The sequence below is a fragment of the Lithobates pipiens genome, unplaced genomic scaffold (assembly GCF_037356315.1).
Source record: "Lithobates pipiens isolate NorthernLeopardFrog02 unplaced genomic scaffold, aLitPip1_a1.2 Scaffold_19, whole genome shotgun sequence".
NCBI classification, from domain to species: domain Eukaryota; kingdom Metazoa; phylum Chordata; class Amphibia; order Anura; family Ranidae; genus Lithobates; species Lithobates pipiens.
The window spans coordinates 403,140,965-403,157,909 of NW_027507764.1; the positions used below are offsets into that span (position 1 = coordinate 403,140,965).

At 41.1% G+C, this 16,945-nt stretch overlaps 1 protein-coding gene across 9 annotated transcripts in view; it reads left to right on the forward strand.

Moving 5' to 3' along the window:
- SPIRE1 (spire type actin nucleation factor 1) overlaps positions 1-16,945 on the forward strand; it is a 249,298-nt gene that overhangs the window by 99,264 nt on the left and 133,089 nt on the right. For all 9 annotated transcript variants that reach the window (XM_077492410.1, XM_077492411.1, XM_077492412.1 and 6 more), the window contains exon 3: positions 14,295-14,525. In XM_077492410.1, the coding sequence (XP_077348536.1) occupies positions 14,295-14,525 (231 nt within the window). The remainder of the gene's footprint in view (positions 1-14,294; positions 14,526-16,945) is intronic.

Below are 16,945 nucleotides of genomic sequence, written 5' to 3' on the forward strand. Positions count from 1 at the left end.
TTTACACGGCGGAAGGGTGCTTTGCTGTGTATTGGACTTCCTATTTCTAGTCCTGTCGTACGTGCTGTACACGTCATCGCGCAAGCTTTCGTCGGACTGTTTGGGTATCCGTGTGTGGTCAAGTCCGTTCAGTGGAGATTATGACGGACTGTCCGTCGGATTGTATGACGGACTAAGTACGCCATACAGTCCGCTCGTGTGTACGCGTCATTAGGAGACTCGTGTGTCGCTTTTACTTTGAAACCATGGTATAATCTAAAATGTATATACTGGTAATTTTTTTGTATTATATGTATAATTGTCAGAGAGTCTGACAATAAAACCCTGCTGGTGCTAAGTATTTTCTAATAGTTTTCCCTGTGTTTGATCTTTGTTGCGGATCAGTGGAAACATTTCTTTAGTCTGAGAAGGGATTACATTTACAATGAAAAATCGCTGTTATTCAAACACAACCGTTCACATTCTTGTGAAGCGTTCTATAGAAAAGCATATAGTTTGTATGGTAATACAAATGTTTTCTTTATTGAGCTCTTTCTGATGTAAAATTTAGTTTATCTAGTGCTAGAAGGAAACCTGAGAGCAATGCTGTCTGTCCTGAATTGACTATTTTTCATGTCGTTTTGGGATGACAGTTTCATGCTAGAGGGCAATCCACCCTGTCAATGTAACCTAGCTGACTCTACATATATGAACCTGCTATACCAGTACATAGCAAAGGTCCATAATACAAATCAGCAGTGTTTGTTTGTTTGGTTTTCTATAATTAAGTGACTTCTGCTCTTCCAGATTGTTGACACCCAGCATTCATAAGTCATAGCAGCTTCTTAGTTTCCAGGATTCAGTAACCTCTTTGAGTGGTATCAGTAGACTATGGGAGGAATAAGTGCCTCATAGCTGTAGGCTGTACCCCCATTCACACATTTCCAGGCAATTTCGATGTGTTTTTGCCATTTTTTTTCATGTGAACCTATTCTTAATAAATTTTTTTTTTTGAGCGTCAGGCATTTGCTTTTGGCCAATGGAAAGCAGTATTATTTGTGACATGGTTGTCGTCCATGAATCTGCTTATTGTGATTTTTTTTTTTTTTTTCTGTGTGGTGCCCTGTTATACCACTATGCCGATCTCTACCAAGGCCCTCTGCCATTCGCCATAGTTCTGATAATGAGAATAAAAAAAAGTTTGTACTTTTCAATCAGCGGTATGACGCTCAGGTTTGAACAGGCACCACTGAATATAATGGGAAACATCATGTTGAGCGTTGTCATGCTTTGAGAAATATGAATGGGACTACATGTATTCACTTTAAGGGAAACTATTAGCAACTGTAGGAGAATGCAGACTAATTCCATAAAAAAAAAACTCCACAAAATCTGATTTGGATTGGAGATTTGTGTGCAATTGGTCATTGGTCTGATTGACACTTACCTTGGTGTCAGTGCTGCAATTTACATCAGAGATACACTTGCAATATACTGCATGTTTAAATTTTTTTTGGGGGCCTGTATTGTATATTTTTGAAAATCTTTCTCTTTCATCTTAAGACAGAGTTTTTAGCTAACCTGATCTCTAACAAAAATACTAGGGTTGCTTGGTGCACTACAGCAGTGCCTGGTAAAAACAAACAAACAGAAACAAACAAGAAAAACAAAAATGACAAAAAAACAAAACAAAAATGACAAAAAAACAAAACAAAAATGACAAAAATGACAAAAAAATCGTACAAAAACAAAACGTAACAAAACGTAACAAAACGTAACAAAACGTAACAAAACAAAAAACTTTAGTACATGGCAAAAGCTGTGCTCCCTTTGTTGGTCTTGAGATTCAGTTTCCAGGTTTGAATTGAGTGTTTCTACAAGGCAGAGCTGTAGCTGTACATAATTGTGTATGGTTCATTTAGAGCTTCATTCTTTTAAGCATTGGTGAACTAAGTGAGGTTATAGAGTGCATGGGAATGCATGAAGTACAACTAAATAAAAGCAATAAAGTGAATGGACTTTAAAGCTGGACGAACTCATACCTCCTATTTCATACCTGATAAACTGATGGGGAAGCTAAACAAACGTCAGGGAGGTGGATGACCTTGGTCACACACCCCTGTATGATTTGTATCACTGTTTTTGTGCATGATTGTTAAATTTTTTGAGAAATTAAAAGATTTATTGGAGAAAAAAAAACACTACAGTAGTAGGCACTCCCATACAGCCTTAGTAGTACCTGGAAGATTGCGGCTATCGCTCTAGTAGACTTGACAACTTCTCCAGTGGTTCATCCCGAGTAGTAAACTTCCTAAGTGGTTCGTTGTGAGTAGTACATAATTACATTGCGCCAAGTTGGACCAATATAAATATTCAATACAAAAATTTACCAGACGTAAGATTTAATTAGTTTTAATTGAATTTTGTGAGTTTTGCTTTGTAATTCTAGCAGTGATGCTATACTGTTACCTTTTAGCATGCCTTTGTATACATATTCCTTTTTTTTTTTCTTGCAATTAGGGTGATTTGGTTATGGCTTATAGGAGTAGGTTTCAGCTTCCAACGTGACTTTCAACATTTTTTGAGCTAATCCCATCTGTTCATTTAAGTTTAAGCATATGTTGAAATCGATTTAAAGCCTTCAGGCGACTAGTGATAGTGTTTCATGAGTCATATTACAACTGAATGTAGCCAGAAAAATCACTGTGCAGACTACATCTACTACATCTACTGCATAGTTTTTTCTGTAGTTAATGTATTATTATTGCCTTTGTGCCTTTGCTTTAATTTATTGTGCATCACTTGTGGTAAATGAATTATTTTTGTTCTTACAGCTGGTTTGTGCACACTACACCTAAAGCCTAGTACGCACGGGCTGAATGTCAGACAACATTCCCCGGGTCAATAAAACTGGCCGATATTCAGCCCCTGTGAATGGCAGCCAGTCTGACAGAAGCCGGTCATTCATCCTACTTCTGTCGGATGAGCATGCTGGTAAACCAGCAGCGGACTAGCCCGCGCTCTCAGTGGGAGTGTTTCTACCCCCCCCCCCCCCCCCCTGGTCAGAACACAATAGGACAGCAGGGGGAATTGCTGTGCAAACATCGATATGTCAGTAGAGTGGCTCCAACCGGCGGTGTGTACTAGGCTTTAGTTGAGAAGCTCAGTCAACTGCTTCAGAAAACATTGATTTGGGTCAGGGTACGAACCTGGCCCTGGCAATCCCATGACAAATGGGAAATTTTCAGTTATGTATGTGTATGGCTGGCTTAAAACAAGACGAGCAGTATTAAACCTTTAAAAGGTGAGCGCTATAAAAGAGAATTTTGACTGCTGCCCATGCGTGCTTGTCTTCTGCATGGCATCATGCTCCCTCGCCTAGCCTTTCTTACATGGTTGGCTGACGTACTGTACTACAGGCATGCTGCTCTGATGCCAGTTGGCTCTGGAATAGTTTAATGCTTTGCCATGTTCCCTGTTGCCCTGATGCTGTTACCAAGGTGGCAAATTTTAAAGGCTACAATCTGGTAATATTGCATACTTTCCAGTCATGACATGAAAGACTTACCACCAGTGAGCTGCATGTCATAAGTGCACCATGTATTTAATAATTATTTTTAAAAGCAACGTTTTAGTTCGGATCACATCTATTTAGCTTGAATGTCATCTATATATGTTATTGATTCCAAATGCCACTGTTATTTTATGATAGTTTTATGGAATGCCCTACTGATGAAGCGTAGTTTCTTGCACGTAATGTGTATAGGAGTATGAGTAGTGCTTATGGTGTAGATGTGATCTCTAGCAGAATTGGAGCTGTGTGGAATGAAGGAAGATGTTTAACCGCTTCAGCCCCGGAAGATTTTACCCCCTTGATGACCAGAGCACTTTTTGCGATTCGGCAGTGCGTTGCTTTAACTGACAATTGCGCGGTTGTGCCATATTGCACCCAAACAAAATTGATGTCCTTATTTTCCGACACATAGAGCTTTCTTTTGGTGGTATTTGATCACCTCTGCGGTTTTTATTTTTTTGCGCTATAAACAAAGAAAAAAGCGACAATTTTGAGTAAAAAGCAAAGTTTTTTTTTTTACGTTTTGCTATAATAACTATCCCCCAAAAATATATATATATAAAAAAAAATTTCCCTCAGTTTAGGCCGATATGTATTCATCTACATATTTTTTGTAAAAAAATCGCAATAAGCGTATGCTGATTGGTTTGTGCAAAAGTTATAGCTTCTGCAAAATAGGGGACAGTTTTATGGCATTTGTATTATTATTGTTATTATTATTATTATTATTTTTTACTAGTAATGGCGGTGATCTGTGATTTTTATCGGGACTGCGACATTATGGGGGACATGTGGGGCAATTTTGACACATTTTTGGGACTATTGGCCTTTATACAGCGTTCAGCGCTATAAAAATGCGTTGATTACTGTAAAAATTTCCCTGACAGGGAAGGGTTAACACTAGGGGTTGATCAAGGGGTTAATGTGTTCCCTAGTGTGTGTGTTCTAACTGAAAGGAGGAGGGGACTGTGTAGGGAAGATGACAGATCGCTGTTCATACTCGATCTGTCTCTTCTCCCCTCAGAGACCCAGAAACTGTGTGTTTACACGGATCCTGGTTCTCTGTGTGCCCCGAGCTATTGTGAGAGCCCGGCAGTGATTGTGACAGCCGGGCACTCGCATCGGCTCCGTGGACGAGTAGGGGGCGCATGCGCACCCCTAGTGGCCAAAAAAAAGAAGTGGCGTAACATGACGACGATTCTCGCAGCCAAGCCTTGTTGCCACAGTACAACTGCAGCGGCCGGTCGGCAAGTGGTTAATGTGCCCATGTGTATAGGATAGGCCTGATTCATAGCACTGTGGTACTTTTTTTAATGTAAGTGTTCATTTTATGAGTTTTAAAATAAGAGTGCTCTACACAGAGGGCTATTGATCCCGTTCTGTTTTTAATGCAACCCACCATTGAGCTTGGCGCTGCCAGAGGAGACTGAGGCCCGTTTCACACTGGGGCGGTGGGTGTGCCGGCAAAAAAGCGCCGCTATTTTTTTGCGTCGCTTTAACGTCAACGTACAACACCGCTCCTTCACCGTTCCAAAGATGCTGCTAGCAGGACTTTTTTAGTGTCCTGCCAGCGCTCTGCTCCAGTGTGAAAGCCTTCTGGGCTTTCACATTGGAGACAGAGGAGCTGCTCTTTCAGGGCGCTTTGCAGGCGCTATTTGTAGCGCCTGCAAGGCGCCTCAGTGTGAAAGGGGTCTTAAGTCAGTGGCATAGTAAATATCCATACAGCCCAGAGATATATTATTGTGGTTGGTGAGTGTGCTGATTATTTTTATACTAGATTATAAAATTTCAGAAAAATACTTGATATAACTTTGAAAATTTCTGCATGTAAAAGTATGTTGCTCTCCAACTTTAATTCTATTTTTGTCAGAATATACATCATTTAAGAATTTGTTAAGAGGGGCGTAGTCATTCTCCACATACATATTCTCAGTTGCAATCTTTACTCATGCACCCTAAGGCAACTCACAGACTTATTCTAAGTGACTTCCTGATCTTTTCATGCTTTAGATTAATTATTTTTTTTTTTTTAAATAAAAATGCAATGAGAACTACCCAGACAAAACGGCAGTGCTCCAATCTGTCATACATATGACCAGTACATACACACTCTTTAACCACGGGATTCACTGTGTGAATGACTCCATGTTCTTTCTCAGGGCAACTCTGAACGATTCGATTGTGTAAATGAAAAGTTATGTAATTTTTTTTTTACATTAACAAGTGTTGCAAACAAAAGACGTCTTTTCAAGACTCCGATCATCTGACTTTGAGCCATCACATTTTTAGACAAGGAACATGCGTACGTTTTTTATAACATTTCACTATAGCTGATTCATTCATCTATTGTCGTCGTCTAACTGAAAGGTAGAGAATTTAAGCAAAAAATCAAGTCTCCAGAAAGAACACTTCTAAAGTATCCAATAGCACAGTTTATATTCATATTTTTAAGTAGAGCAACCGCCTTCCATTATAAAATGTCCTGCAGTATTACATTACATTTATTACCTCAGGGGATCAAGTGCATATAGCACTTGGTCCTGTTCAAATCTGTCCCTTGGTTGCTAAGCATCATGGTTGGACAGTTAACTACCTCAGAGACGGCTCCCATCTCTGGCAGGAGGATGCTCTGGAGACCAGGGCTGTTGTTCACAAAAATAAATCAGTTTGCAATGCTTTGTGTCTATTGGCGGCTGCTTTTACATATTCACAGCTTTGGCCATTGGATCATATAACACTTCAGCACTGAGTGATATTTTACATTTTTTTGAATAAATGATCAGGGTCATAGACAGTACTAGCCGAACATCGCTGATTGTTCATTCATAAAAGTGAAAGATCACACAATACTTGGGTGCTATGTGAACCTTTGGCTGTGAGCTGCAGGATCTGGAAGAGGGAGCATGTGAGACGTGAAGAAAGACTTGGCTCAGTTAGGAAAAGTAAAAGCTGTATCTTAATCGTACAGTACTGGACACAGGAGATGGGTTTTGCTGCATGTTAGTACCAGGTTGTTAACCTCAGCCCCACCAAGATATGAGCAAGCCAGGGTCCATCAGCTGATGTAGATGGTGAGGATCAAGCAGAAGCGTAGTCAGTAAACCAGTCAAAGGTTGGTAACAAGTGGGCACAGATTGGGATTAAGCAGAAGTGTAGTAGAACGAGCCATAAGTCAGTTAAAAAGTAGCAGAGAAACAGACAGCAGGAGTGACAAGAGTGATGTTGGGCTGGAGAGAGCACAATAATCTGGTAAACAGTGCAAAGGCATTGCTTAAATAGGAAGTAATTGGGAGGAAAAAATAGTTCAAAGTTTAGCAGAAGCAAGGCAGGATTGTCTGGATGAGACAAGGCAGAGGTTGCAGGTTCAGACCCAGGTCCTGACTGCCTGACCACAGCAGATTTTTCTGTCACTTAATCTGAATCATTTGGAAACCGCTTAGGTTTCCAGAAATGTTATGTCTCCTTTCTTGCCCCTGATCATGTGCAGGATTCAGAAGCATAACTACACGCTTCTTATGTAGACTCCCGCTCTCTGTCCAGATCTCCAGCTCCTCCTGCCTTGCTGATAGACTGACATTATTGGTGGGGCAGGAGGACACACAGGCTAAATAGCACAGCCGCACAGCAGGAGATGAGATGCAACCTTCGTTCATGATAGTCCTGTTTTGGACCGCGATCACTGCTCCCTTCCTGCGGACGGGTACCGTTCTGCGGCCTGGGATTTGGGGACCCCTGCTCTAGTTCTTTCCTACCCAGGCTTTTACTGCCCCTGGTCTGTTCTTTTAATTGTTGGATTTGAGTTCTTTTATCAATGGAAGTTCATCATCACATGTGGACATTACCTAGGACAGTCTGCATGCAAACGGTATCTGTCACTTTGAAAAAGAGGGCACCCACCCTTCACAAGGGTTACCTATAGATGTCTGTTCAGGATGGTTTGTTGATTTGCAGGAAAATGCAGTCTGCCTAGGATTGTCCAATTCTCTAAACCATGAAGGTATTTTGATATTTGTATTACTTATCCCAAGCGCCATCCTGCATCCAGGCTGGGGGCATTGAGGCAGAGTGCTAGCATTTCAGGAAGCTATGTACAGCACTCTGCTGGCCTCTCCCACCAACCATGGCTTTTCACTTACATGGTGTAGAAAAGAACATGACATTACTGGGTCTAAAATAAGATGGGTCATAAACATGGAGAGCTTTTATTCACAAAATGTATTCATTTTTTATCAAGGTGGGGCACCAGCAAAATCTAAACTTAACATATTTTTAAAACCATGCTTTGTCTTTGCCCTGCTCTGAAAACTGTGATATTTGACAACCATCCTGCCTAATATCTAAAAAATGTCTTAAGGCCGTACACATGATCAGACTTTTTGACCACAAACATGCAAATTAGCTGTTTTAAGGCAACACCCGACTGTGTGTACGCTCCATCGGACAAACTTTTTCGGTTTTCATCTGACTTTTGTTGGCTGTGCGAATGGACAAACTTTTCGACAACATAAGTCAGATGGAGCAAAGTCCGATCGTGTGTACAGAAAACCGTCGGACTTTACAAACATGCATGCTCAGAACCAATGCAAAAGATCAGACGACAATACATAAGTTGACCATAGGTGGCGGTAAAGAGCAGAAAAACCACCCGATTTGGTGAAAGTTGGCTGAAGTCCGATCGTGTGTATGCTTAACAAGTTCACGGGCAAAGCCCTTTGTACAAAAGTCCACGGGAAAGTTTGTATAAAGTCCAGTCGTGTGTATGAGGCTTTACACCTTTCTCTAGTCCAGCCTTTCTCAACCTCACCCCAGAGTAACTTCATATTTTCATGTTTCTGGGAATCTCTGTTTAAAATAATCATATCTACCACTAACAGGATATTGGCATGATCAGTAATTTGTAGAAAATATTAAATGAATAAAACATGTAGAATAGCTAAAGTATTTGACACCCAGGTAGATCATTTTTCTTTAAAAGCACCCTACACCGCAAAACGATATTTAGTAGTGATCATTAAATGAAATTGGAAATAATGAAAAGAAAAAAGCACAGATGGTTTAAAATTGTAGTGTGCCCTTGCACAAGTTGGTGAAGAAGTGCCCCCTTTTTCCGGTGGTCAATATAGGGTCCCCTTACATTGGTGTTCACTGTAAGCAAGGAATAATTCCATCACTGCTCATGGAACCCCTGATAACGTCTGAAATAACTCAACAAATAGTGATGAGCCTCTTCACCAGGGGTATTGCTTCAGGCTTTGCCACCGTGTCTCTGTAGGCATTTCCCTGTTTTGGCACTTCAGTACAGGGCATTTTCACCCCCTTCCTGCCCAGGCCAATTTTCAGCTTTCGGTACCCAAATTAAATTTTGATCTCTGATTTACTTTTCTGTCTGTCTGTGTTCATCCGATCTGCTCTGCAGACAGATTATTATTACTTTTTGCTATAATAAATATAAAAAAGTTTTCCTCAGTTTAGACCAATATGTGTTCTACATATTTTTGGTAAAAAAAAAAAAAATCCCAATAAGCATATATTGATTGGTTTGTGCAAAAGTTATAGCGTCTACATAATAGGGGATAGATTTGTCATTTTTATTATTTATTTTATTTTTTACTACTTATGGTGGCGATCTGCGATTTTTATCATGAATCTGACATTGCGGCGGACAGAGCGGACACTTTTGACACTATTTTGGGACCATTCACATTTATAATGTGATCGGTTCTATAAAAATGCACTGATTACTGTATAAATGTGACTGGCAGGGAAGGGGTTAACACTAGGGGCCGCTGCAGGCGTTAAATGTGTGTCCTAGGGAGTGATTCTAACTGAGGGGAGGGGACTGATGAGGGCAGGAGACCAATCCGTGTTCCTCTGTACAAGGAACATCCGATCAGTTCTCTCCCCCTGATAGGACGTGGATCACACACAGATCCACGTTTACACACACAGATCCACATCCCGGCTCTGTTACCAGACAAATGCGGGTGCCCGGCGGACATCACGGCCACCGGCCACGCGCATCAGGTCCCCAGCGATGCGGCGAGCACGTGTGCCCTCTCCACAATGCCGTGAAGCAGAGGCCGTCATATGACGCCCACCCGGAGGGAGGAACGGTTCCTGCCACCATCATTTTACAATATGGCGGTAGGAAACTGGTTAGAAACTCAATATAAACTTTATGAAAGCTCATGAGGTGAATTTACTCAACTTGGAGAGTACAAAATTTGGTGCGGCTCTGCATAAAAAACAATCGGTGGTTGTAAACCCTTCCATATTTCAGTGAAGTGACTGGCCTGGTTTTACTCTGTAGTTCTCGGGGAGGAGAGCTCTGACAGCTGGTTGGATGGAATGGACACCCCCCCCCCCCCCCCCATCCCATTTCACACAGGAACACAGCTGAGGCTTTGAATCACAAGATGTGTGCTGGAGCTCCCTCCCCGTCAACTTTTTTTTTTCTTGGTGTCAGGAAAACTTGTCAGAAGTGACTCAGGCTGATGGCAAAGGAAGGAAGCAGCAGACAGAAATGACACTTAGTGGCAATGACACACTTCAATGGGATATGCTTTGTTCATATTTGATGCCTGAGGTTTACTACTACATCACAGCGATGCACAGAAGAGCCTTTTCTCGTTAAAATAGCTAAATAGTTGACATTTAGGGGTTGCTTTACTAAAACTGGAGAGTGCAAAATCTGGTGCAGCTCTGCATAGAAACCAATTGGCTTCCAGATTTTGTCAAAGCTTAAGGCCTCATTCACACAAGACGGATCCACTGCTATGGAGTCCGCCTCTGTCCGCCAGCTCAGTGGGAGATCTCTCTCCGTTGATCTCTGCTGAGCCGGCGGTTGACAGGTCCCTCTCTGCTCACTGAGCGGGGGGAGGGGCTTGTCGAGCGCCGCTGGTTGCTATGTAGAGATCGGCCGAAAACGGACAGCATGTCCATTTTCATCAGATCTCACCCGATCCGCCAGGGACAGATGCTAACGTAGGGCCATCTATCTGATTTTAGCAGATCGGACCGAGTCAGATGTCAACGGACATGTCACCGCTGACACCCGTCGCTCCATAGACTAACATGGAGCGCCCGTTGAGGTCTGCCGACAAAACTGACAGGTGGACCCGGTCCGTTCGTGTGAAAGGGGCCTAACTGAACAAGCTGAAATAAGAAGCTGATTGGCTACCATGCACAGCCGCACCAGATTTTACACTCTCCAGTTTTAGAAAATCAATCCCAATGTGTCACTTAATACAAGAAAGTCTATGGCTGCCTTTAGAAACTGCAGATTGGCATGGCATGCTGCTGCTAATTATTTAAACTATTTATTTAAATTTATGTATAGGGGAGTTGTACTGACTGCTCAAGCTTTTTGAGTAACAGCAATCTGGCAAGGTTTTTTAACCTGTCAATTGCTATTAACTCACATGATCATCACCAAGTGGTCTCTGCAGGTGCACAATAGAAATTGGGTAATCACTTCATCTGCTTGAAAACGTTCAATTTAAAGTGACACTAATCTCCTAAATTTTATATATATATATATATATATATATATATATATATATATATATATATATATATTATAATATATTTATATCATGCCTCTCTGTGTGTGTGTGTGTGTGTGTGTGTGTCCCCCCAAGTCTTACCCCGTGGCTTTCAGGCTTCTTTTCTGTAATATGCTTGCTCCCTATACTCCATCAATGCACTTCACATCTAGCATAGAGTGAGAAGTTCCATTATTTCTGGTCACATTCTCTGCTCTATGTGCTACAGTTCCCATAGAGCTGAATGTGTCTGCAGGTAGGTGAGCAGGAAAGGGTGACTATATTCACTTACACATATATTCCACCCTAGAACAGTCTGAAAAATAGGCAGTAAAAAAACTTGCATTTCAGAGATAAAAGGAAAAAGAGAAGGCACATTCTAGTTAGTTTAGCGTCAACTTTAAATGCTTTGCAGGTACTTTTATACATGCATTGTCCTCTGAAAAGTAATCCACAGTGGATTGCATTTCAGAGGGCGTTTGACAGGTGTTGAGGATTTCATGTGTCAGGGCTAGGCTCAGCCCTTCCTTCTCAGGCCCCTTTCACACTGGGGCGGTGGGTGTGTCGGCGGTAAAGCGGTGCTATTTGGCTGCTAGTGGGACGCTTTTACCCTACGCTAGCAGCTGAGAAAGGGGTTAAATCCACCGCAAAGCGCTGCTGCAGCAGCACTATGCCGGCGGTATAGTCGTGCTGCCCCATTGATTTCAATGGGCAGGAGCGGTGTATACTCCACTCTTTCACCGCTCCAAAGATGCTGCTAGCAGGACTTTTTTTTTTGCGTCCTGCCAGCGTACCGCTCCAGTGTGAGCCAACAGCGGCTTTTTAAAGGCACTTTGCAGGTGCTATTTTTAGCATTATCGCGCCTGCAAAGTGCCCCAGTGTGAATGGGGTCTCAGAGCTGGCTGCTCAGCTGTTGGCTAATTGCCAGCTCCTATCGCTCCACATTTACTCAGCTGTTGATGATATCCTGCTTGTCATTCCTGCCTCCTTAAGCCGTTCAGCCCAGTGGATCTCTGCCTTCGCCATGGTCAACATCACAGAGCCGATCTCCTGCATTCCTGTTTAAAGACTTGCTTTGCTGACATCCCTTCTGGGTCCAAATCCTGCTTGCTGTTTCACTACATTGATACCTGACTTCTGGCTTAGCTGACTATCCGTTACGGTTACTGAACTTTGACTATGTTTTGACTACGTTTGTTATTTTTACTTTTATTATTAAACAGTTGTGATTTGACTGTACTTCTAGCTCAGTCTGATTTCATGGTTTCTGACAATGTCACCTGTTGTAACCCCTGAAAGCTCCCATCACCTCGCCGCATCTGCTTGCATTGCATGCAGTTGCTGCGCGGCTCCATTCAGTTCAATAATTCACATTCGGCATGTGCTTCTGCCTCCTAAATGCCACAGGGAGTTTAATTCTTGCTGAACAGCAAAACAAAACCTCAACGGTGGCAAGCAAGTATACTACCCATTCTGGCTGCTGTTGGGGTGGGGTCACCAAGAACACTGTAATCACTTTAGTTCTGGAAGAGTTTGCCCCCTTCATGACCATGCAGGATTTTGCTATTTTAGCACTGCGTGAGTTTAACTAGTGATTGCGCAGCCATGCAACTTTGTGCCCAAGCAAAATGTACTTATTTTTTTTCACACACCGCTTTCTTTTGGGGGTATTTGATCAGCATTGGGTTTTTTATTTTGTACGCTATAAATGCAAAAAAAAATAATATATATATATATATATATATATATATATATATATATATATATATATATATATATATATATATATATATATATATATATATATATATATATATATATTATGCTTTTTCTGCTGTAAAACATATCCAGTAAATAAATAAAAATTTGCCCAAAATGTATTCTGCTACGTGCCTTAAAATAAAAAAAAGTCACCAGTAAGTGCATTTTGATCGGTTTGCATGAAAGTTAAAGCATCTACAAACTATGCAGGTTGGATTTGAAAATGAAGGTTTCCTATTTAGAATAAGCGGTCAGGTTAGTAAAACGGAACCAATTCAATCATACAGTTTGTAGTGTACATAGATTTGCAAAACAATGGGATATAAGAAATATTCCTGAACTTTGTTTTATCTCGTGGTTACTATGAAATTGTGTGAATGCATCAAAGGTGTATCAGTTTGTAGAGATTGAATGAGTTTACCAAAAATGGAAATATTGCATAATATAAGGCCTCATGCTACATTACTAAGCTCCATTTCATGCTAAATAAACTAAATTAATAATGTATCTTAAATAGAAAACTGTATTTAGGTTTGTACTCCAAAAGCATTTTATTTAAAATAAATGTAAAAAAAAATCCAAAAAAATATGATTTAAATATATATTTTTTTAAATCATTGACTTTTATCCATTCTGAAACTATGGTATATGTTAGATTTTTTTTTATACCACTAATGTTGGCAATAATGGGACTGCGATAGTGTGGCAGAAAATCTGACACTAACTGATGCTGAGGGTGGGAATGAGCTGCCACTGACATCTCCAGTGACCCTAATACAATGACCAGTACTAATAATGGGCACTGTCACTGTACTAATGACACTGGCATGGAATGGGTTAAGATATAGGGCGATCATGGAGTTAAATATGTGCCTAACTGTGTAATGTGTGTAAAGGGTGCTGCTTTGCAGGGATGAGAAACAGATTGTTCCCTGTGTACAGAGCTCTGTGTTGAATATCAACACAGAGCTCTCGGCTGAGAATTTACACAGCCAATCAGCACATCCCGGCTGTGAATCATTGACCGGGACTTGCTGACAGGCTGCGGCTGTGTATGATCACAGCAGGAGCCAGGCGACGTGCATACGGGCGCCCTAAACCCGGAAGTAGGCTTTGCCAACAGTGGGCGCTTGTCCGCAGTACAATGTGGGCTGGTGCTAAGTGGATAATCTTAGCCTAAAGCAGGCATAGTGAATACGTGTCACAGGATCCAAGGAAGTAAATATGTGGGTATCTTCACAAAGTTCAATATCGTTCAGATAATAAGAGTAGGCTGAAGATGAGTTAAAATTGAAAGTGAAATTAATATGCGATTGTACATTTTCCAATAGATAATCTATAAAAAAAGCACCGAGTATGTAAACATGTTTTCTCAGATAGCTGTATTGATTTATGGAAGGATCACTTTGTCATGTCTGCATTTTTGTCTCTTCCAGGTCATTGTATCGCTAGGAATTATAATCTACAAAGCACTAGATTATGGTTTAAAGGACAATGAGGAGAGGGAGCTAAGTCCTCCCCTGGAGCGCCTAATAGACAACATGACGAATATTGATGAGACTGATGGCAGCACCGACGAAGGATATGATGCTCTGGATGAGGAAGATGAAGATGCTAGTGAGAAAGAAATTCCAGAATTCCGTCATTCTTATAGGAACGTCATGAAGGTATTTGATTATTTTATGCATTTGTTTTGTACAATGGCGGCAGTTTGCATGGGTGACATATTTTGTAACGTTTCAGTATTGGGGATTTTCCTGTCGCATGTTCTGTGTTTTGGTTAAGAAAATAGAAGAATGGAATGCACATATATTGATAAAACGCTAAGGGCTGAGAGCAGATAGATGAGAAAATGCAGTTTAACCACTTCCAGCCCATGCCTGTTTTGGCACTTCTCTTCTACATGTAAATATCATATTTGCTAGAAAATTACTCAGAACTGCCAAACATTATATATGTTTTTTTTTAGCAAAGACCCTAGGGAATAAAATGGCAATTGTTGCGATTTTGTTTTTATGTCGCACGGTATTTGAGCAGCAGTTTTTCAAACACGATGTAAATTCAATGTAAACATCCCTTGTAATAGGAATAGGGCATGACAGGTCCTCTTTATGGAGAGATCTGGGTTATAGAAGTCCCCATATCTCTCCTCTATGTTGGAAAACCTGAGATTAAAAAAAATAAAAAACTCTATTTCAGGCTTCCCAGCATGGGGGCGTGCAGTGCGGCGATCGGTGGTGTGTCAGTCTGGCAAGAGCCTATGATGTAGGCTATTTGCCATGTGATCAGCTGTGTCCAATCAGAGCTGATCAGTGTAAACAGAGCTGTTTATCGGCTCTTCCTCCACTCGCATGGACAGGTGCGAGTAGAGGAAAGCCGATCAGCTGCTCTCCTGATGGGGGGAGAGGGGGGGGGGGGTTTGTACTGATGATCAGTGCAGACCCATCAAGGATGCCCACTTGAGACCCCCAGGGGTGCCAATGAGGATTCCTGCCAGTGTTTCCTGATCAATGCTGCCTATAATTGCCCACCAGTGCCACATATCGGTGCCACCTATGATTGCCCATCAGTTCTGCATATCAGTGCCATTTTGCCCATTAATGCTGCATATCAGTGCCCATCAGTACTGCCTATCAGTGCAGCCGCATCAGTGAAGGTGAAAACGTACTTCTTTACTTGTAACAAAAACTAAAACTTTGTGTATTTTTTATCAAAATGTTGGTTTTTATTTTTATTTGTAGCGCAAAAAAATAAAAACCCCGACACTAAGAGCACTTTCACACTGGAGTGAGAGAAAAGGCGCTTATAGGCACTATTTTTAGCGTTATAGCACCTGTAAATCGCTTCAATGTGAAAGCAGCCTAAATACACCATAAACAATCAGATTGCATATTGTGTGCCATGTTTATACACCTAAAATTACTAGTTGCGCTTTCAGTGCCATTAATTATCGGTACACCAAACACAGAAGCAAACACACATTTTGCCATGTGAAAAAACAAGTGGCAAATGCTGCAAAATGCATAGTAAAAAACCCACAATGGCAAAATGTCCCGTTGACCACAATATAGCACAGCCAACTTAAATCAACAGGCTACCCTATGCATGTCACAGGAAAAACGAGGCACAAAACGTTCACTCCCACTATGCTAGATGTGAATGGGGTCTGAAAGTGAAAAATTGGTGCAGTAACACAAGAACAATGAGGCTCAATTCACATCTGCATTTCAAAAATGCGCTGCACCAAAAATAGCCAGAAAAAAAAACACAAAGCTCCACTCTAAAAAAAAAAAAAAAAAAAAGTTCTGAAGCTTCTTTGCGGCAATTGCTTTGTGTAGAGCAGCCCATTCAGATGGATGGTCTGTCCTATGTGTGATGAGTGAAAATGCTATGTCTATGTGCTGTGTGAGTTATCTTGGAAACCAGACACAAGCTTACTCTTGTTGGTAACTGTATTCTTATCTGAAACCTTAGCTGCATTTTTTTCTTACTCATCATATCCCTTCTACATGCAAGAAATCTGTTTGGACAGATTTCCTCATCCTGAGTATGAAATAATGTACCGCTGTGCTGTATTTATGTGCTTTCTGTTATCCTCAATGAACTTCATTGCTTTCTTAATCAAGATGGCTCACCGTATGTATCAAACTGCCAGAAATGCTGAATGCTAAACACAATTTTATTACAATTTTAAGCTGTCCATACACTGTAAGACTCAGTCTCACGCGCACACACACACTCTCACTATCTCATAAAATTGAATACACCTCTTACATTTTTGTAAATATTTTATCTTTTCGTGTGTCAACACTGAAGAAATTACACTTTGCTACAATGTAAAGTAGTGAGTGTACAGCTTGTATAACAGTGTAAATTGGCTGTCCCCTCAAAATAACACACAGCCATGAATGTCGAAACCGCTGGCAACAAAATGAAAATGTCTAAATTGGACCCAAGTAGCCATTTTCCCTCCCCGGTGTCATGTGACTTGTTAGTGTTACAAGGTCTCGGGTGTGAATGGGGAGCAGGTGTGTTCAATTTGGCGTTATTGCTCACTCTCTCATACTGGTCACTGACAGTTCAATAT